The 21,802-nt window shown below is 43.5% G+C and overlaps 3 protein-coding genes across 3 annotated transcripts in view; 2 read left to right on the forward strand and 1 right to left on the reverse strand.

The window, feature by feature from the left end:
- LOC309666056 (uncharacterized protein) overlaps nt 1-4,976 on the reverse strand; it is a 196,187-nt gene extending 191,211 nt beyond the window's left edge. The window contains exons 1-2 of the mRNA XM_082473180.1: nt 4,841-4,976; nt 2,870-3,956 (exon numbers count right to left, since the gene is read on the reverse strand). The gene's annotated coding sequence lies outside the window, so the exon portion shown is untranslated. The remainder of the gene's footprint in view (nt 1-2,869; nt 3,957-4,840) is intronic.
- Nucleotides 4,977-5,162: 186 nt separating this feature from the next.
- On the forward strand, nt 5,163-18,953 carry LOC309666053 (uncharacterized protein; the record flags this gene model as incomplete). Its single annotated transcript, XM_082473177.1, has 3 exons — nt 5,163-5,369; nt 11,127-11,186; nt 12,516-18,953. 3 exons carry the CDS (start codon nt 5,163-5,165, stop codon nt 12,633-12,635), a joined length of 387 nt encoding a protein of 128 aa, XP_082329303.1. The 3' UTR covers nt 12,636-18,953.
- Nucleotides 18,954-19,451: 498 nt separating this feature from the next.
- MKLN1 (muskelin 1) overlaps nt 19,452-21,802 on the forward strand; it is a 333,033-nt gene continuing 330,682 nt past the window's right edge. Inside the window, exon 1 of the mRNA XM_082472980.1 lies at nt 19,452-19,511. The gene's annotated coding sequence lies outside the window, so the exon portion shown is untranslated. The remainder of the gene's footprint in view (nt 19,512-21,802) is intronic.

Raw genomic sequence — 21,802 nt, forward strand, 5'->3', positions numbered from 1 at the left:
AGAAAATGTTAGCAGCCTAGAGGCCTTAACGAATTTACCAAGCGAGTCTCCTCCCTTTGGTACAAGCAAGACTTGCAGATAAAAATACATATATAAATATATGTAGATAAACTGGCTGGTCCTTAGGAAAACACAAAGTATTCCTATTCGCATGAACACGTGGCCCTTAGGTAAAGGGAGATTTCCAGTGCAGCATATGTAATGATTGAAAGAATGGGTTCTGGAGTCAGCCTCCCTGGGTACTAGTTATGGGTCGTCACTGACCAACTCTTACTTAACCTCCTGAGCTTCCATTTCGCCAACTGTAAAACATGGGTTACAATGTTTCATCAAGTATGTCCCCACACGTCTGCACAGAGTTAGCCCTATCTAGTGACAGATCAATACGTGTTAGCTATTTCATCCCTAAAGACGGATGGTTTCACAGCTATCTATTCCATCCAGCAAGCTAGTTACCTCAGTAAGTTCTCATCCCTCACCGTGCATCAAAAATACTTAGGAAGATTTTTTTTTTTTTTCCAATACACTATGTTTAGGATCTATTTGGATTTGGTTTCGATTGGGCCGGGCATCGGAGTTCTTCCTAAAGCGCTCCAGTTGCTTATAACGTGCAGCCTGGATTGAGAACCACATATAAGTCTCTATATGACCACCGATACACAGGCCGGCAAAGTCTGTTCGATTTCTAACTGAATCAGCGAAGGCAGGCCCCCCAGCCCGAACGGACCAGGATCGCCTAGATGCTGTGACGACGAACTCAAAGGGCGGTGGGATTTACACCCACGTCCGCATACTGCTCACCGAGGATCAACTCCCAGAAACTCCACCAGATGCGGCCTTGACACCCGGCGCGGTCCGGATCTGTCTGGGGCACACGCCCCCTCGCCCCTTTGGCGACAGCCCCCCGCGGGCTGCCGGCCCTCCAGACGCGTGCGTCACCGCGCCCTCGCCTCGCGCGCCCCAGCCCCCTCCCGCCCACGGCACGTGACTCGACACGCGCCAGCTGCACGCGGGCTCCATCAAAACAAAAACAGAGAGGGCTGGCCGGCCGGGCAGCGGGGGCGCGCGGGGGCGGCGGGGAGCGGGCGCGCCCCCGCCGCCACTGCCCGGCGCGGCGACCGCGCCTCCGCCGCCCCCGGCGCCGCCGGCCGCGCGCCCCGGCCGGCCGGGGGCGGGAGGGCAGAGGGCGCCACCCTGTTTACAGCCGTCGCTCCGGGCCCGGGACCCCGCCCGGAAACGGTCTCCCGGGAAAAGGCCTTGGCGTGCGCACCCACCCGCGGCCGGGACGCCGGCCCTGCGTGGGAGGCTCCGGCCGCGGCTCGGAATAAAACCGTCGCCACGGCGCTGGGGTCGGGCCCGCACGAGTCTCCGCTCCTCCTCGGCCCGCCGCCCACGGCTGCTTCGTGTCAGCCCCGGTCACGACTCTGCTACGCACTTCACCCCCATCTCTCAGCTCCGGCGCTTCCGCAGACCCTCCTCACGTGGCCGCCTCCTCCCGGCGCCGGCACTCCCTCACGACTGGGCTGCGGACCCTGGCGCGCTTCGGGACCCCGAGCTGCTCCCACCCCGAGGGACGTCACCCCTCTCGGACCCCCCCAACCCACATCTTCCGCCCCGGGGGCGGGGGTAGCCACAAGCTGTCAGAAGCCTAGTTTTCCACATGACGAAGCTCACCCCTCACCCTTACACATCTCCACTCACCCTTCAGCCTAGCTTCGAGCTGAATCAGATATTTAAAACGGGGTGGGGGGTGGTCTTGATTTTTCTCCCTAATCGGAAAAAAAAAAGACGCAGCTCTGCCCATCCACTCGCTTTAAGACTTCCCACGTCGTCCCACCAAATGCAAGACTTGTAGAATAGAAATGCCCACCACACACCTGCTACGCCACTCGCTCTCTGGAAACCTGGAGACCCACCCAGCCCGCCTTCTGGAACCTGCGCCGGGGGGGCGGGGGGGTGTTGGAAGCGACGCCGTCCGGTTCCCTAAAGTAAGAGGGAGTGAGAGGGGAATCAGGCACCCCGGCCCCGCCCGGGAGAGCGGTCCTCCGGTCCCCCAGCTCCAGAGCACAGCACTGCATCCTCCGTCCCTCTCGGCAGAACGAGGGAGGTGGCCAAAGGCCTGGGTGCCAGGGGCTGTTTTTGCCTTTAGAACTCAGACACCGCGTCCTCTACGAGCACTCCCCCCCACCCCGCCCCCCGCCGCCGCCGCCTTATTTCTGGTCGACAGCAAAGGTAGGGTAGGGGGGAGAAAGGAGCGAGTGCTCTCGAGGTTCAGGATGTTAGTCTCCGCGGAGTGAAGAGGTGGGATCTCGAAATGGAAACAGTCTCCCCCCTCCCTCCCCTCCCTCCTCCTCCTCCTCCTCCTCTTCTGTTTACCTCAAGTTTGAATTTTATCTGCGCAACATTAGCTGGAATGCGGACATTGAAAAAAAAAAAACACACACACACACACACACACACACACACTCTCAAACCGGCAGCAGCTCCGGAGGAGCCATGTGGCATCAAGCCACCGCAAAGGGGAAAAAAGTGCTCTTAGCAACACAAACATGGCGAAATCGCCTCGGCATTCCCGGATAACGCCACAACCCCTACCTTCCCTTGCGCGGCTCGCCAACATCCCGGCCGGGACCTGCGGCCCCTTCCGGGGAGAGGCGAGGGACCCCGGGGAGTCCCAGGGTGGGACCGCCGGGCGTGCTAAAGAGGAAATAACAGAGTCCACGGTGGAAATGTTTCTGCTGGACCATCGAACCCTCCGCCTCGCCAGCAGCGAGAGGATGCCTCGCTCACCTCGAGAGGTCCAAACGGAGAACAAAATTCCCATACCAAAGTCCGGCTGGGCCGGCTTTCCCCACCCTCCAGAACTTACCTTGGGGCTGAACACGCTTGCTGCTTAAATCCCTTTCTCTTTCCTTCCTCCGGAGCGAGGCGCAAGGGGGAAAATGATGCGCATGTATATTTGTAGAACATATTCTTCTAGAATGCCCCTTTGGTCATCACGAGGAGCGATGGAGGCTCCGGAGACAGGTGCAGTGCTGGCTGAGGCTGCCGGCTAAAAGTTGTTCTCTTGGCGGTGGGCAGCGGGGTCCCCGAGCCGGGGCTGGGGACCGGGTCTCCCTTCCCCCCCGGCGTCGCCCACTTCCCGCGGGCTGCTGCTGCGTGCGGCTCGGCTGCAGGGGAGGTGGCGTAGTTTCTCTTCCTCCCACCTCTTCTCACTCACTTGTTTTTGTAGCCGTGGGCTCCCCTAATGCTTTCCTCTCCACAATGTTGTTTCATTATATCATGTCCATCATGTGACACCGGAGAGGCCTCTCTATGGAAACTTAAAGGGCCTCCCACGTGACTGCAGCAGCAACAACAGCAGCGGCAGGACTGGCGGCAGCGGCCGCAGCGTTTGTACCACCACCCACCGAGAGCCCCTCGCAGCATCCCGGAGGGGCTTCTGGCGCTGCAGAAGCCCAGATAAGTGAGCCACAGCATCCGGGAGCTGTGGCGTCTGTGCGTGCGTGTAGCCTTCGCTCATTACATAGGAAACCGAACAGAAGGAGCGTCCTTAAATCCTTTCCTACAGTCACAAAACCCACGCTCTGTTAAAATTACATTTCGTGGCTCCTACTTTATTTTCCCCAAGAGCAATGAGTTTTGTATCGGGTCCGATTAAATTTTACCAAGGGAAAAAGAAAAACTGGATTTGTCCCTCTGCGAGTTCAGCCTGTTCTTGAGTAGATCAGAAATGACAAAATAATAACAGAAATAGAATCAGGCATTTGATACATAATTACCATCACACCAGCTTTAAAGCTTTTCTGGAATTACATTCCTTCGGTAACTGTGTTGATGATGCTTGCAGGAGGCAAATGCAATGCAGTTTTTCTCTTCCGCAGCTATATTAGGGCTTTGATGCTGACAACAGTAAAAACTTGTTTGTGTCAGGAAGTGAGGTACGACGATATAACCTGGAAGGTACAGACAAAACCAAAGTGGCAGTTTTTGCATTACTTTTCTGACCACATTCTTTCAAATGGTGAGAAGCAGCTGATCTGCTGTAAAATGCGTAGTGTGTGTTTGGTGGGAAATCAAATAATCAGAAAAACACATTTTCCCCTTAATCATTGCGGACATGCTAGACACTAGAAATTACATATAGATTTGCATATACATGTATATGTGTGTATAGAGAAAAAAGTAAAGTGTATGCCTTTTTATGATATTTTGAACCAATGATTTTGTCATCATTTCTAGCATTTAACTGAAGCATTTAACAAAAACTTTGAAAGACTTAAGTCCAGTGATGTGGAAACTGTAATATCAGTTTTGAGTGCCTTCAGTGTTATTGAATCACAACCCCCAATCCTATATCTCTGCCTTAAAGATTGGGTGGACCATGAGATTTTATCCTGTAAATCTAAGCTAAACGGCTTTTTCTATGTTTCAGTTCATGCTTTTCCATTTATAAGGAAAACTCCCTGTTGGTTTGGCAAAATTATGAAAAACTTTATAGGAAACTGAAAAATGGAACGGAAGATCATCCTTTCTTTTTGGCTTTGCCTTGACTGTATCTCTCTCCAGCTCATCAGTTTCCCTCATCAGCCATGATGCATGATCTCCACTACATCCTTTCTGATTCCTTAATATGTCCCCCAATATTTACCTTCCTATCTAACGCCTAATTCTTCTATCCCTTTCCCCTTTTCTGCCTTTGCCTCCCAATTCAGCCCTGTGCTGCCTGGATACTTAGCTCAAGCCTCCCCAAATATTCCCTCCCAGTCCTCCTTCCCCAGCAGGTCCCCTCCTCCCCTTCCCTGCTCGCTCTCCCTTCTCAGCAACTCTACCTCCTTACCTCTCTTTGACCTCCTTTATTCTCCTTCACAGTCTGGCCCTCGACTTCTCGGCCTCTTCTTCCCCTTCTTTACCTGCAATGTCCTGCCTCAACTGGGGTCTCCTTCACACCCTTCTCTCTGGTCCCATCCCTGCTGACGCCGAACCCCAGCTTCCCTCAAGGGCTTGGCCTGGTCGGTTTTAGCCTGATTTTGTTCCCTTGCCCCTGAGCTGGGAAAAGAGTGTGTGGCGCAAAGTGGGGGCAAAAATCCCCCTCGGCGGTGGCCCCAGCCTGGTTCCCTCTCCGCCCCTCCCGAGTCTGGGTTGCGGCGCTTCCTGGGCGGATGGTTGGGACTTGCTGCGGCAGCTGCGGTTCTGCTGTGTCATGCAAGAAGGAGGCGGCGGCGGCGGCCGGAGCTGGAGGGGGAGGAGGGGAGGAACCTGATCTCTCCAGCAGCGAAGGGCTGGAGGCAAACACCGAGTTCCCCCAGAGCCGCCCGGGAGCAGGGAGGGTTCCGCTACCCCGGGAAGCCCTCCCCGCGGGGCAGATGGTAAGTGGGGCGGCGCAGGTGGTCGCCTTGGGAAGGGAGTGCGCAGGGGGGTTAGGTGGGGAGGCGGGGAGAACTAGGAATCACCCCGGCCAAACTGAAGGAGTCCAGTGTCCAGCTGAAAGGGACCCAGGCCACGATAAGGATGACCCGCGGCAATAGTTACCGTTCGAATAACGCCCCGCAGTTGACCCAGGCTACATCGAGGAGTTGTGCATCCTGAACCAAGGACCGAGCTAGAGGCAATGATTCAGAGTTAGAGAACCATCATCCCATCAGCCCTGGCGCTTTAGGGTACAGCTGACTAGCAAAAGTCAACATACACCATATTCCTATAGCCTGGCTGAGCTTTATGGGTTGTCTTGTTTAACACTAGGAAAGGGTATGGAAACCTGCGCAATCTCACTTTAGCCACGAACATAATGCTCTTGGCCAGTGGCCTTGGACAAACAGCCTCTGGTGCAATTAAACAATCAATAGGAAAAATAGCTTCATTCCCTTCACCACCCTCCTTCCCCAAGCAGCTTCAACCAGGGTAATTTACTCTGCTTAAAGGAGAAAGAAAACTGTGCCTTGCGTTCCCTCCCCCACTACCCTTCGCCCCCAGCCCCACCCCCGTCAGCCTCGGTCCTACACAAACTGCCCACCCCACTATTCACTCCACTTTCAGACTGTGATTTATGTTGGTTAAGGGGACTGCCTTAAACTCTGAACAATTTCACCTGTGCACAATTTCACCTCTGCTGCCCTTTACCGGGAGGGGATTCAGAGACCTAGAACTGAAAGCAGTGAACAAGGGGACAGGCTGGGCATATAGGAACATTACTTCTTTTACCTGAGTGCAATTCTCAGGACAACTTTTTAAAAAATTATTATTCTTTTCCATTTTGCTCTTGGAAATTTCAAAGCACTTTCTGCAACAGCTTTTTTTTTTTTTTTTCTCTTTAATGTCAGTCATACATTAGCAGTAAGGGGTTGGCAGGATTAACTGAAAGGCTAATGACTGTCTCAAAAGCACATGCTGTTGCTAGGGAACTCAAGCTCATCCTGCTCTCTAATCACTAGCATGTTATGTGGAAATCAAACTTCTCAGGGTGTTATTAAAATGAATGGCATTTGGTTAAAGGCGTTCTCGCTTGTGTTGTAGCATCCTGGATTATTATCGATTGCCTCACACCCACATATCTTGTTTTCCTAATTTGATTTCTGTATGTGCGTCACTGCCAGGGACACGCAGACTAGACCAGTCAGGTTCACTTCCTGTTTCTCAGAACTGGTTTATATTTGGTCTCGTAGCTTTAGCTGGTAAAACATTATCAAACTGATCCTCTTGGAAAGAAATCTGTGCTTTCCGTGAAAACAAATTATCCCAATTAAATTCTAATTCCCATGGAAAACGTCATCATTTGAGGAATAAAGTAGACTGCCAGTTGCCATTTGAGAAAACCATTCTTGAAATGTAAAGCCTAGAAAAACCCATCATCTTTATTTCTCTTACCCAGAATCTTGATTCCTCAGCATTAGAACTAAAACAAACCCAATTTGAGAGGAGATTTAAGTATGATATTTATAAAATAAAGCTCAAAAAATACACATTGAAGCTGAGGAAATCATTTAGACTAAATAAGGCATAGAACTGAATAGAATCCAGGCCCCAGAAGCACAAATAAGCTTGGTTTAGCATTAGGGCACTCAGAGAACAGAGTGTGATTACAAGACTACACTACAAATAGGAGCCCATTTCTTTGTACTAATTGTCTCTTTTACCAATTCTCTCATGTTCCTGGATAAGACAGCCTTGCTTATTTTTCATTTCCTTCCTCTTTATAACAAGGATATCACAAAGGCAATATCATAAAGATAAGCACTATGTAAATAGTTAGATAGGTTCCGATGTAGATAATTTGTTTAGATGGAAAATAATAGAGTATCTATGGCATTGAGGAAAGATCGGCCAACTGAAAGTTAGGAAATTCTATAGACTGGATGACCCTGGGTGAGCTATTACAGGTCTTCTCGTGTCTGTTACCTCATGGAAGCTTAACAAAAGTGCTGGGCTAAAGGATCTCTAAGATTAGAGATCTTAGAGATCTCTTTTCCATTTACAAAACTCTGTGATTATATTGAACTCACTACATAAAAATTTCAATTTTAGCTGAATTTTGCAATGTTAAATTTTCACACTGAAACTTTAATACCCATAGAGACCTTGGAGGAAATGATAATGGGAAATGGTTTGCTGTTGACACATCACTTTTTAGTGTCAGTTGCCAGGCAAATAAAATCGACCCGACTCCCAATGTATTTACTCTCTGCTTGCTTTTTGGTGCTGTGGAAGCAACAGGATAAAAGGTAGAAAGGATATAAAAGTGTATTGAAAGATCTTTCAGTCATTTTAGATATAGTTAACCCAAAGTACTTTGATGAGCAAAACGGTGGAATGATGAATAAGGGCTATTCGAGAAATACATGGTTAACTGAACCCTCATGGAGTTAGTAATCTATTTGCCTGTATTTTAATTAGTGATAGGCAAAAATGTAGCATGGATTCTTGAAATTTTCAGATTCAAGTTGTTAAGAAGTAGGATAAAGAAATGTGAGATTTGTGCCAGAGAGAGAAGATCTGACTTTGAAACCCAACTCTTCCACTTTATTTATTCATTATTGAGTGCTTGCTGTGTGTCAGGTACTGAGCAAGGCACTGGGAATACAAAGATGAATAAGACAGTCTGCTCTGAAGGATCTTGTAGTTTAATGAGGAGACAGATGAGTACATAGTTGATCACACAACAGTGAGATGCTAGCAACAGGGGAGCTCATTGGAAAGGTACTTAACCTTGACTGGGCATAGTCAGGGTCCCTAACCATAGAAGATGAATTCAGAGAGGAGTTCTGAAGCATAAGTAGGATAATCCAGACAAGTGAGAAAGTTAAAGAGAAATGTAGTTCAGGCGAAGAAAGTACTATGTGTAAAGTCCTGGGGGTAAAAAAGTGTGCCCATAGAGTTGAAGGTGAAGGACAGTGCCCAGCAAGTAGTAGATTCTGTCTTGAATGAATGCATGGTGGAACCCAGAAAGATCAGCAAGGTCTTGTATTATGAAAAGTCTTTTATGTCTTCCTAAGAAGTTTCAACTTATCCTAAGGCCAGTGGAGAACTACTGATGAATTTTAAGGAGCATAGTGAAGCAATCAAATGTCCATTTTATAAAGATCACTCCAGTTTCGAGAATTTATTAGTGTGAGTAACACTGTAAGCAGGGAGACTAGTTAGGAGGCTGTTTCAGCATTATGGGGAAAGAAATGATGGACGTCTAAACTAAGGCAACAAGAATGGAAATGGAGAGAGGAGAAGGATTCAAGAAATATCAGGGACATAGAACCAACTGAATTTTATTATTGGTTATATCTGCAGAATTAAGGAATAGGAGGAGATTTATGGCTCAGGTAAATGGGAAGATGGTGTTACCATTCACTAGGTTGGGGACTTCAGGAGGAGATGTGGGTTGAGGAGGGAAGGTAATTAGTTTAATTTGAAACATGTTGAGTTTGAAGTGTCCATGGGATATCAAAATGAAGCTTTCTACCATGTAAATGCACAGGGGAGTCTAGAACTCAGGAGAGAGATTTATGCTGGAATCATCAGAGTGAGTGACAGTCCAAGGAGGTAGATGGAATCCCCAAGAGAAAAGGTATAGAGTAAGAAGAGAAAAGGACCGACTCTGGAACCTTATGAAAATGCAAACATTTAAAAGGTGAGGAAACAAAGATACAGGAAAGAACATCCAGAGATGTAGGAGGACCAGAAACAAGTAGTTTCAGAGAAGCCAAGGAGGAATTGTCAATAGTATTAAATGCTAGAGAAAGACCAAGAAAAATAGACTGAAATTCCTTGGTTTTAGCAGCAAGGTCAATGTTGTGTTTAGCAAGAAGGAAATTATTGGGATAATGGGGATAGTAACCAGATTGCAGTGGATTGAGGAGTGGATAGGAGTAGAGGAGGTATATAGAGGAAGTTCTTTTGGATAAGAAGGACTAAAGTCTAAGTAGGGAAGGAAAATGAAAGTATTGGGAAGAGAAAATCATGATCTGTGAGGTTAAGGATGCATAGGGGAAGAAAGAAATAATATAGTAATACAAAGTTCTGGATTCTTTTAGCCTTCTTCAAATTGAATGGCATCACCATCTACCATTTGCTCAAGCCAAAAAGCATGTAGATGTTCATGATTCTTCTCTTTTCCTCAGTTCTCATGTCTACTCCATGAAGAATTTAGGTCAACTTTAACCTTCAAAACATTTCCACAATCTGTCTCTTTCTATCTCCAGTGCCATCACCCTAATACAAACATCATCTTCTGGGCTCCTGTAATAGATTCTAATTGGTTTTCCTGTTTCCACTTTTGCCTCCTTTCTCCACAGCACAGCTAGAGTGACATAAATCATAAAAAATAAATCAGATCATATCGTTCCCATCTTAGAATCCTTCCATACCTTCTGATCGCACTGGGAATAAAGTCCAGACTCCTTTGCTGGCCAGAAAGCCTTATGTGGCATCCCAGACCACCTCTTTAATCTTGTCTCCCACCATTCTCCCCTGGCTCCAGTTACAGTGGTCTTTTTTCTATTCCTGAAACACATTGGATTTGCTCTTGTTTTTAAAGGACTTACCCTAGATATTTCCTTTTCCTGGAATACTCTTTTGATTATTCTGATCTCTTTTTAAATGTCACCTCCTCAAAGAGGCCCTTCCTGCCCCCCCTGCTGAAAGTATCCTTCCTTTCCCCTTCCTACCAATCTTATATATATTTTTCATAGTAGTAAAACTTTATGACTTTGTTTTTATTGCTTATAAATGTGAACCCCTCTAAAATGTAAACCCCATGAGAATTCCTGGCACATGGTAGGCACTTAAAAATGTTCATTGGTTGTTTGTAGAAGGCAAAAGAGAAGAGCAATTGATTTTTAGAAATCAGAGGTATCAAGGACCAGAGCCTGGTATGGCTGAAGAATGGCCAGTGATGATGGATTACTAGGCTTTCAAGGTTCCAGAAGTGGAAGAGTTATTAGCTGTGGGACCCTGGACATTCATATTCTCTGAGCTTTACTTTGTAGTTAGTAATAATACATGCTTCACAGGGCTGTTAGGAAAATTAAATGAAATAATATAGGTAGAGGTATAAGGCAGTCTGTCAGTCTATTTTCAGGGAGTCTGGACTTCTGCAAATCGATTCATAACTTCTACATTGAGCTTTTCATGTGGGCTCCCCTATAATGGAGTTAACATTTGAGGATTACTTATTATTAGGGAAAATTTGACAAAATTGTGACTTTTTAAAATACTAGGATTCTGAAAGAATCCGGTAACTAGATTATTTAATAAGAAATCAAAGCACTCCTACAAATCAATAAGAAAAACATCAAAAACTCTGGGAGATTGGGCAAAGGGTATGACAAATAGATAGCAGTTAAGGAAATACAAATGGGTCTTAAAAATATGCAAAAATACCCACCCTTTCTCATAACAAGAGATATGCAAATTACAACTGCAATGAGATATACTTTTTACATATCGGGTTGACACAAATCAGAAAGTTTAATTAGCATACTTTGTTTGCCAGGCTGGGGAGCAGGCACTTCTTACATTGTCAATAGCCTGAAAATTGGTACAGCTTCTGAGGAGGGCAACCTGGCAGTATTTATCAAATTTCTAAATGTACAAAGCCTTTGACCTAGAAACTCCATTTTTCTATATTTATCCAATAGATGTACTCATCCATATTAAAGAATGACTCTTCTAGTATCATCACTGAAGCATTATTTATGGTAGATAAAGACTGAAAACAACCTACGTGTCCATCAATAGAGAAATGGTTAAATAAATTTTGGTACAGTTATACAAGTGAATGGTAGTCAGCTGCTAAAAATTGTGAGGCAGTTCTAGGTGTTCTGATGTGAAAAGATCTTCATGATAAATTACTAAGTAAAAAAAAAAGATTAGGATGAAGAACAACATGTGGATTTTGCTAGCATTGTGTTTCTTTCTAAAGACTATTTACATTTTTGGTTTTTTGCCTGAAAAACATTAACTGTGAGAAGATAAAATAAAGCAGGGCAAGAATAGATGTGGAGAGACCAACTGGGAAGGTATTTCAGTGATTTATGTGAGAGATGATGGTTTCCTGGTCTAGGGTGGTAGCATGCTCAGGAAGAGAAATGATCAGAGTCAAGAGTTATTTTAAAGAACTTGACAGTTCAATGGAAATGGTGAGTTATGGAGAAGGAGGTAATACCGTGATTGACTTGAGATTTCTTCCAAGATCCAATGCATGAGCAGAGACATCAATTACTGAGATGGAGAATCCTGGGATAGTTTCAGAAATGCAGGGGAAGATCAGAAGTTCTGTCTAAGTGGAGATGTCTACTGCAGATCTGTGATATGGATTAGAAGCTCAGAAGAGTTGCTAGAACTGGATTTATAAATTGGGGAGAAGATTGCCTAAGGAGGGTAGATATAATCAAAAGAAAAGCAGGCCCACGACTAAACTCTGATCATTTAGAGATTGGATAGAAAAAAGCAAAAAACGAGCTGGCAATGGAGACCAAGAATCAGAAACCAGAAAAATAAAACCAGGAGACTATGGAGCCAAAGGAACCAAGAGAGGAATATATTAAGGAGGATCAACTCATGTTAAATGCTTCCAAAAAGTCCAGGAAGATCGTTTTAACTTGTTTCTTTCATAAACTCTAAGCTCCTTGAAAGTTGGGATTATTTGATTTATTTTTGTATCCTCAGGGCTTGTACTGTGCCTCACACATATAATCAATGATCAGTACATTTTTGTTAAATTGGATAGAGAGACAAAGATACAGAGAGAGAGAGAGACAGAAAGAGATACAAAAAGACAACAGAATGTGTCTTTGTGTCTCGAAAAATAAGTAAGTAAGGCATATTCCCTTGAACTGTACTGCAAACCAAACCTGATCTTAGGAAAAGTAAGAAGTTCTACTCCCTTGCTTTTACTCCTGAGCTAACACATTGATTGAGCTCTCAAAATCCCACGTTGCTGGGATGTTAAGAGCGTCATGAAAACATTTTGATAAGTAATATTCACCAGTGTCTCGTCATTCTGAGTCATTTTTGTCTTTATTTAGGTCCTGGATGATGACAAAAAGAGCAATTTGCTTTTCCTCACCTATGTGACTCCATCATACCACCTTGAAGCAGTTGATGGAGTCTGGAGAATCCATTTTGGTGCCACTACAGTTCTGTAATACACTGTAACCACTCATAAGGATGCCCAGCCCCAGTTTCCCATCAAAGAGAAAGATGACTTTGGGCAGGAAGACACATATCACCTCTTAGAGAAACCACCAGCTTCTCAGTCTGTTATTGTTTTTGCAGAAAGGTGCTACTGCTATCAGGAGAGAATATAGAGGATACCAAAGGAGGAGAGGGTTTGCTTTTGTCCTGAGAACATGGAAACCTTCTACAACAGCAAAAGAGATGTCATGACTTTTGAGTCCAGTGTCCTTTAGTTAGAAACCAAAATAATAGATGCTGTTTAAACAATATTTAAAATATTATGACATCCTGTATTATTTAGTTAGACCAGAGGCTAGCAAATTTGTCTGTAAAAGGAAATATTTTAGGCTTTGTGGGCCACACAGTCTCTGTCCCAACTACTCAGCTCTGCCATGGTAGTGCTAAAGCAGCCGTAGACAATAAGTAAATGAATGACCTTGGCTATGTTTCCAATTAAACTTTATTTATGGAAAATGAGATTTGCATTTCATATAATTTTCACATGTCATGAAGTATCATTCTTCTTTTGATCATTTTCAGCTACTTAACAATATGAAAACCATTTTTAGCTCACAGGCCATGTAAAAACAGGGGTGGGCTGTATTTGGCCCATGGACACTAGTTTGGCAACCTCTGATTCAGACAAACAAGAAGATCATGTCGTGAAAAAGATTTTCAGATTGAGAGTTCTGAGGAAAATAATCTGTTTCATATATACCCTTTATTTTAACTTCTCAAATTTATTGGTACATATAAACACATTTGCCTACATCTGACTTAGTTGGGAATAAAGTATGTCTCCTCAGTTCAGTATTCATTTAACACTTGGCCCCTTCTCATCCATGTAATGATTCAACGTGCATGAATGTAGTGTTTCTATAGAGTAAACTGAAGAATTCTTACAGCTTGACTATGAAAATACCCAAACCAAGAGAGGATATAGTAATTCTAATCACATTTTTTAACTGTATTAATTCATTCAGTAAGTACTTACTATTTTTTAACATCTTTATTGGCGTATAATTGCTTTACAGTGTTGTGTTAATTTCTGCTATATAACAAAGTGAATCAGCTATATGCGTACATATATCCCCATATCCCCTCCCTCTTACATCTTCCTCCCACCCTCCTTATCCCACCCCTCTAGGTGGTCGCAAAGCACCGACCCGTGCTATGCGGCTGCTTCCCACTAGCTATCTGTTTTACATTTGGTAGTGTATATATGTGCATGCCACTCTCTCACTTTGTCCCAGCTTATCCTTCCCCCTCCCCGTGTCCTCAAGTCCATTCTCTACGTCTGTGTCTTTATTCCTGTCCTGCCCCTAGGTTCATCAGAACCTTTTTTTTAGATTCCATATATATGTGTTAGCATACATTATTTGTTTTTCTCTTTCTGACTTACTTCACTGTGTATGACAGACTCTAGGTCCATCCACCTCACTACAAATAACTCAATTTCATTTCTTTTTATGACTGAGTAATATTCCATTGTATATATGTGCCACATCTTCTTTATCCATTCATCTGTCGATGGACACTTAGGTTGCTTCCATGTCCTGGCTATTGTAAATAGTGCTGCAGTGAATATTGTGGTACATGACTCTTTTTGAATTACGGTTTTCTCAGGGTATATGTCCAGTAGTGGGATTGCTGGGTCATATGCTGGTTCTATTTTTAGTTATTTAAGGAACCTCCATACTGTTCTCCATAGTCACTATACCAAATTACATTCCCACCAACAGTGCAAGAGGGTTCCCTCTTCTCCACACCCTCTCCAGCATTTATTGTTTGTAGATTTTTTGATGATGGCCATTATGGCTAGTGTGAGGTGATACCTCATTGTAGTTTTGATTGCATTTCTCTAATGATTAGTGATGTTGAGCATCTTTTCATGTGTTTGTTGGCAATCTGTATATCTTCTTTGGAGAAATGTCTATTTAGGTCTTCTGCCCATTTTTGGATTCGGTTGTTTGTTTTTTTGATATTGAGCTGCATGAGCTGCTTGTATATTTTGGAGATTAATCCTTTGTCAGTTGCTTCATTTGCAAATATTTTCTCCCATTCTGAGGGTTGTCTTTTCATCTTGTTTATGGTTTCCTTTGCTGTGCAAAAGCTTTTAAGTTTCATTAAGTCCCATTTGTTTATTTTTGTTTTTATTTCCATTTCTCTAGGAGGTGGGTCAAAAAGGATCTTGCTGTGATTTATGTCAAACAGTGTTCTGTGTATGTTTTCCTCTAAGAGTTTTATAGTGTCTGGCCTTACATTTAGGTCTTTAATCCATATTTTTGTGTATGGTGTTAGGGAGTGTTCTAATTTCATTCTTTTACATGTACCTGTCCGGTTTTCCCAGCACCACTTATTGAAGAGGCTGTCTTTTCTCCATTGTATATTCTTGCCTCCTTTATCAAAGATAAGGTGACCATATGTGCGTGGGTTTGCCTCTGGGCTTTCCATCCTGTTCCAGTGATCTATATTTCTGTTTTTGTGACAGTACTATACTGTCTTGATTACTGTAGCTTTGTAGTATAATCTGAAGTCCAGGAGCCTGATTTCTCCAGCTCCATTTTTCTTTATCAAGATTGTTTTGGCTATTTGGGGTCTTTTGCGTTTCCATACAAATTGTGAAAATTTTTTGTTCTAGTTCTGTGAAAAATGCCATTGGTAGTTTGATAGGGATTGCATTGAATCTGTAGATTGCTTTGGGTAGTATAGTCATTTTCACAACGTTGATTTTTCCAATCCAAGGACATAGTATATCTCTCCATCTGTTTGTATCATCTTTAATTTCTTTCATCAGTGTCTTATAGTTTTCTGCATACAGGTTTTTTGTCTCCTTAGGTAGGTTTATTCCTAGGTATTTTATTCTTTTTGTTGCAATGGTAAATGGGAGTGTTTCCTTAATTTCTGTTTCACTTTTTTCATCATTAGTGTATAGGAATGCAAGAGATTTCTGTGCATTAATTTTGTATCCTTCTACTTTACCGAATTCATTGATTAGCTCTAGTAGTTTTCTGGTAGCATCTTTAGGATTCTCTATGTATAGTATCATGTCATCTGCAAACAGTGACAGTTTTACTTCTTTTCCGATTTGGATTCCTTTTATATCTTTTTCTTCTCTGATTGCTGTGGCTAAAAACTTCCAAAACTATGTTGAATAATAGTGGTGAGAGTGGGCAGACTTGTCTTGTTCCTGATCTTAGTGGAAATGGTTTCAGTTTTTCACCATTGAGAACAATGTTGGCTGTGGGTTTGTCATATATGGCCTTTATTATGTTGAGGTACGTTCCCTCTATGCCCACTTTCTGGAGAGTTTTTATCATTAATGGGTGTTGAATTTTTTCAAAAGCTTTTTCTGCACCTATTGAGATTATCATGCAGTTTTTCTCCTTCATTTTGTTTAAATGGTGTATCACATTGATTGATTTGCATATATTGAAGAATCCTTGCATTCCTGGGATAAACCCCACTTGATCATGGTGTATGATCCTTTTAATGTGCTGTTGGATTCTGTTTGCTAGTATTTTGTTGAGGATTTTTGCATCTATGTTCATCAGTGATATTGGCCTGTAGTTTTCTTTTTTTGTGACATCTCTGTCTGGTTTTGGTATCAGGGTGATGGTGGCCTCATAGAATGAGTTTGAGAGTGTTCCTTCCTCTGCTATATTTTGGAAGAGTTTGAGAAGGATAGGCATTAGCTCTTCTCTAAATGTTTGATAGAATTCGCCTGTGAAGCCATCCGGTTCTGGGCTTTTGTTTGTTGGAAAATTTTTAATCACAGTTTCAATTTCAGTGCTTGTGATTAGTCTGTTTATATTTTCTATATCTTCCTGGTTCAGTCTCAGAACGTTGTGCTTTTCTAAGAATTTGTCCATTTCTTCCAGTTGTCCATTTTATTGGCATATAGTTGCTTGTAGTAATCTCTCATGATCCTTTGTGCTTCTGTGGTGTCAGTTATTGCTCCTCCTTTTTCATTTCATTCTGTTGATTTGAGTCTTCTCCCTTTTTTCTTGATGAGTCTGGCTACTGGTTTATCGATTTTGTTTATCTTCTCAAAGAACCAGCTTTTACTTTTATAGATCTTTGCTATTGTTTCCTTCCTTTCTTTTTCATTTATTTCTTATCTGATCTTTAAGATTGCTTTCCTTCTGCTAACTTTGGGGGTTTTTTGTTCTTCTTTCTCTAATTTTGGGTCGTCGTGTTTTCATTGTCATTTGTCTCTAGGTATTTTTTGATTTCCTCTTTGATTTCTTCAGTGATTTCTTGGTTATTTAGTAGTGTATTGTTTAGCCTCCACTTGTTTGTATTTTTTACAGTTTTTTTCCTGTAATTAATATCTAGTCTGATAGCGCTGTGGTCAGAAAAGATACTTGATACGATTTCAATTTTCTTAAACTTACCAAGGCTTGATTTGGGACCCAAGATATGATCTATCCTGGAGAATGTTCCATGAGCACTTGAGAAGAAAGTGTATTCTGTTGTTTCTGAATGGAATGTCCTATAAATATCAATTAAGTCCATCTTGTTTAATGTATCATTTAAAGCTTGTGTTTCCTTATTCATTTTCAGTTTGGATGATCTGTCCATTGGTGAAAGTGGGGTGTTGAAGTCCCCTACTATTATTGTGTTACTGTTGATTTCCTCCTTTATGGATGTTAGCATTTGCCTTATGTATTGAGGTGCTCCTATGTTGGGTGCATAAATATTTACAATTGTTATATCTTCCTCTTGTATTGATCCCTTGATCATTATGTAGTGTCCTTCTTTGTCTCTTGTAATAGTCTTTATTTTAAAGTCTATTTTGTCTGATATGAGAATTGCTCCTCCAGCTTTCTTTTGATTTCCATTTGCATGGAATATCTTTTTCCATCCCCTCACTTTCAGTCTGTATGTGTCCCTAGGTCTGAAGTGAGTCTCCTGTAGACAGCATATATATGGGTCTTGTTTTTGTATCCATTCAGCCAGTCTATGTCTTTTGGTTGGAGCATTTAATCCATTTACATTTAAGGTAATTATTGATATGTATGTTCCTATTACCATTTTCTTAATTGTTTTTGAGTTTGTTTTTTGTAGGTCTTTTCCTTGTCTTGTGTTTCCTGCCTAGAGAAGTTCCTTTAGCATTTGTTGTAAAGCTGGTTTGGTGGTGCTGAATTTTCTTAACTTTTGCTTATCTGTAAAGGTTTTAATTTCTCCATCGAATCTGAATGAGATCCTTGCTGGGTAGAGTAATCTTGGTTGTAGGTTTTTCCCTTTCATCACTTTAAATATGTCCTGCCACTCCCTTCTGGCTTGCAGAGTTCCTGCTGAAAAATCAGCTGTTAACCTTATGGGGATTCCCTTGTATGTTATTTGTTGCTTTCCCCTTGCTGCTTTTAATATTTTTTCTTTGTATTTAATTTTTGGTAGTTTGATTAATGTGTCTCGGTGTGTTTCTCTTTGGGTTTATCCTGTATGGGACTCTCTGTGCTTCCTGGACTTGATTGACTATTTCCTTTCCCATGTTAGGGAAGTTTTCGACTATAATCTCTTCAAATATTTTCTCAGACCCTTTCTTTTTCTCTTATTCTTCTGGGACCCCTATAATTCGAATGTTGGTGCTTTACTGTTGTCCCAGAGGTCTCTGAGACTGTCCTCAATTCTTTTCATTCTTTTTTTTTTATTCTGCTCCCTGGCAGTTATTTCCACCATTTTATCTTCCAGGTCACTTATCCGTTCTTCTTCCTCAGTTATTCTGTTATTGATTCCTTCTAGAGTATTTTCAATTTCAGTAATTGTGTTGTTCACCACTGTTTGCTCTTTAGTGCTTCTAGATCCATGTTAAATGTTTCTTGTATTTTCTCCATTCTGTTTCTGAGATTTTGGATCATCTTTACTCTCATACTCTGAATTCTTTTTCAGGTTGGTTGCCTATTTCGTCTTCATTTATTTGGTCTTGTAGTTTTTTACCTTGCTCCTTCGTCTGTAACATATTTTTTTGTCATTTCATTTTTTTTTTTTTTTTTGGATGTGTGGTGCTGTATTCCTGTCTTACTGGTTGTTTGGCCTGAGACATCCAGCACTGGAGTTTGCAGGCAGTTGGATAGACCTGGGTCTTGGTGCTGAGATGAGGACCTCCAGGAAACCTCACTCTGATTGATATTCCCTGGGGTCTGAGGTTCTCTGTTAGTCCAGCAGTTTGGACTTGGAGCTCCCACCACAGGAGCTCGGGCCCAACCCCTGGCCTGGGAACCAAGATTCCACAAGCTTTCTGGTGCGGTAAAAAAAAAAAAAAAAAAAAAAAAAAAAAAGAAGAAGAAAGAAAGAAAAAAAGGAGCAGAATAATATCAAAGAATAAAAAACTAAATAAAGTTAGAAAGATTAAAAATTATATTAGGAAAAATAAAACTATAATTGAAACAACTGCAACAAGGTAAAATAAAACCACAACAGAGAAAAGAAAAAAAGGGGGGGGGAACAAGCCAAAAGGAGAGCCCACTACCAAAGTATAAAGAATAAAATAAAATTAGAAAAATAAAAGATTTATCAGGAAAAATAAAAATATAAAAGAATCAACAACAATGAATCAACAAGGTAAAATGGAACCCTAATCTAAAAGAGGAAAAATGAAAAGAAAAAGAAAAAAAAAAAGCCTTGGCTATGGGGGTGGAGTTTAGGTGGGGGGTGGAACTTAGGCAGGGGTGGGGTTTAGGGTGGGGCGGGACCTGGGGGGTGACGTTTGAGCACGGGGCGGGGCCTAGGCGGGGCAACGCTGAAGCGTGGGGTAGGGCCTCTGCTTAGGACCGACCCAAAGGGGAGAGGCAGCATGTGGAAAGTAGGGCCTCTGGAGTGTGGAGTTCCGGAGTTTGGAGGTAGGGCCCTGCATGTGGGTGTGTGGGTGGGGTTTCGGCCCAGCGCATTGGAGGGGGTCTCCGAGTGTAGAGGTAGGGCTCTGGGTGGGTTTGCTGGGGCGGGGCTTGAGCTCTGCGCTGCAGGAGGGAGGCTCCAAGGGCAGAGGATTAGGCCTTGGAGCCCGACAGGCTCGCCAGTGCCTAAGTGGACAGTGAAAGCGCTGGCCCCGTTCCCTTCCGTTCCTTCGCACCCCCCCACCATCTCCCCCAGGGTCTCCCCCGTCCCTGCTGGACCCCTAGCCGCTGGACCCCTAACTATGGGTGGGTCCCGCAAGGGTGCAGGAACTCCTTCCCTCCCCTAGCCACCCCTTAGGGGTGCCGGTCCCGGAGGTCCAGCCTTTACTTTTGCTCCCCCTTCTCTCCCTCCCACTCCCTCAGGACCCACATGGCTGCAGGGGGTCTAGGTGGGCAGAGGATCAGGCCGGGGATCTCAGCAGGTGCCTGGGGGTCCAAGTGGGCAGGGGAAACCTGGCCACGCTCCCTTTTGATCTGCCCTCCCAATGGTTCCCCAATTTCCCCCCTCAGGCGTGGGATCCCTTCCCCTCCACTAGCCGCCCCTCAGGGGCGCCAGTCCCATCCCACCTCCACTTCTCCCCCTTCACTCCCCCCACACCCCACATCCTACCCGGTCTCTGGGGGCTCCTCCTGTCCCCTTAGGTGTCCGTGGTCCCCCACTGGTGCCTGGTAGGTGCCCTAGTTGTGAGGAGATGTGAATTCTGGGTCCTCCTAGTACACCATCTTGACTCCACCTCTCAGTAAGTACTTATTAATAATCATTTTTACATAGTGCAGTACTGAGTGTTAGGGAGTTAGAGATAAAAGAGGTGAGAAGATAGATAGATAGATAGATAGATAGATAGATAGATAGATAGATAGATAGATGAAAAATCTAGTGGCTGATAGGTGTCAGTGAGAATTGTTTGACTGTATTACAGTATAAATGTAGTCATTTAAGCCACAGATAGGTAGTTAGACAAAACTAAATTTAAATCTGAGCTCTTTTGTTTCCCTGATGTGTGACCTTGAGCTGATGACATAAACCATATAAGCTTCAGTTTCCTCTTTTTAAAATGGGCATAATAATACCCACCTCCCAAGGAGGAGCCATGGGAATTAAATAAGACATAGTGTATGTAAATCATCTAGCATGGTACCTGTACATGATAGGTAATCAGTAAACAATAGCTGTTGTATTACACCAATATGAAGGTACGTAATTTGTTCAAAAGAAGCACACAAAGGCAAAGTAGAGTAGCCCTGTGAGTCAAGAACTTATGAATACAAATGAAAACCCACAAACCTGAAGGTTGATGCCTGGTAGAGAAGATTTGGGTGAAAATAAAAGCAGAAGTGACATTGTCACAGGAGCTTACAATAAGGCAGCTGGCTAGTTGTCTTGCCTTTGCCTTCCCTAGGAACCAGCTGCTGGATTGTCTAAGGAGCTCTGCCTATAGGTCTAGCTCTCCAAGTTCCCCAAGACTTAAATGCCAGTTCTGACTAGGGAGAAAGTGTGTCATCAGTATCAGCCCCAGTGTCGTGCTTCCTTCTAGCCAGGTGAGCTGTGAGCTTTGGATATCTGTAGGTCCCTCCTATTGTGCCTCCCACTCCATGTTTGTCCAATTCTGGGCTTCCACCTTAACCTCCGCACCTTCAGTCTCTGCTCATTCTGCCTTGCACCCAGGCTTCCTGTAGATTTGGGACACTCTCTTGAACCCTGGTCTTTTTGACCATGATTCTGGTGTCTTGTTTAAGCTTATCTCTGACCAGTCCTCTTTCCAGAGGGCTGTATTCTGCTATTCACACCCCTGCCGTGATCTCCTTAAACTATGATACACCCATACCTTACCCTTCATGCTGGACTTCTTAGTATTAATAGCTTCTTGAACTTCACCGTGGTAAGAGACATCAGGTCTTGAACAGACCAGCTGCCCTAATCCACGCCAGCTTCTGTATTCACAGCCCATGCCCTGGGGAGAGCTCTCCACTCCCTTCGGGGCTCATGCTCTCTCTCCACTGGCCATGTGTTGTCAGCTAGTTCTAGCATGCTTTGTGATCCTGTTATGGCCACATCAATAATGCTTTCCCAATACAAATGACAGAATTAATAGCACAGGGCCACAATGTAGGGGTAATGGAGAACTTCAACATCTACTGACAAGCTCATTCTGCTGAAAAATGAACGTCAAATAAAGTTGGCATGACTTAAATTTAAACTAATTGCTTATTGAAAAGGTACTATTCTATGCTTAATT

The sequence above is a fragment of the Balaenoptera physalus genome, assembly GCF_965194825.1.
Source record: "Balaenoptera physalus genome assembly, chromosome: 8".
Taxonomy (NCBI): Eukaryota; Metazoa; Chordata; class Mammalia; order Artiodactyla; family Balaenopteridae; genus Balaenoptera; species Balaenoptera physalus.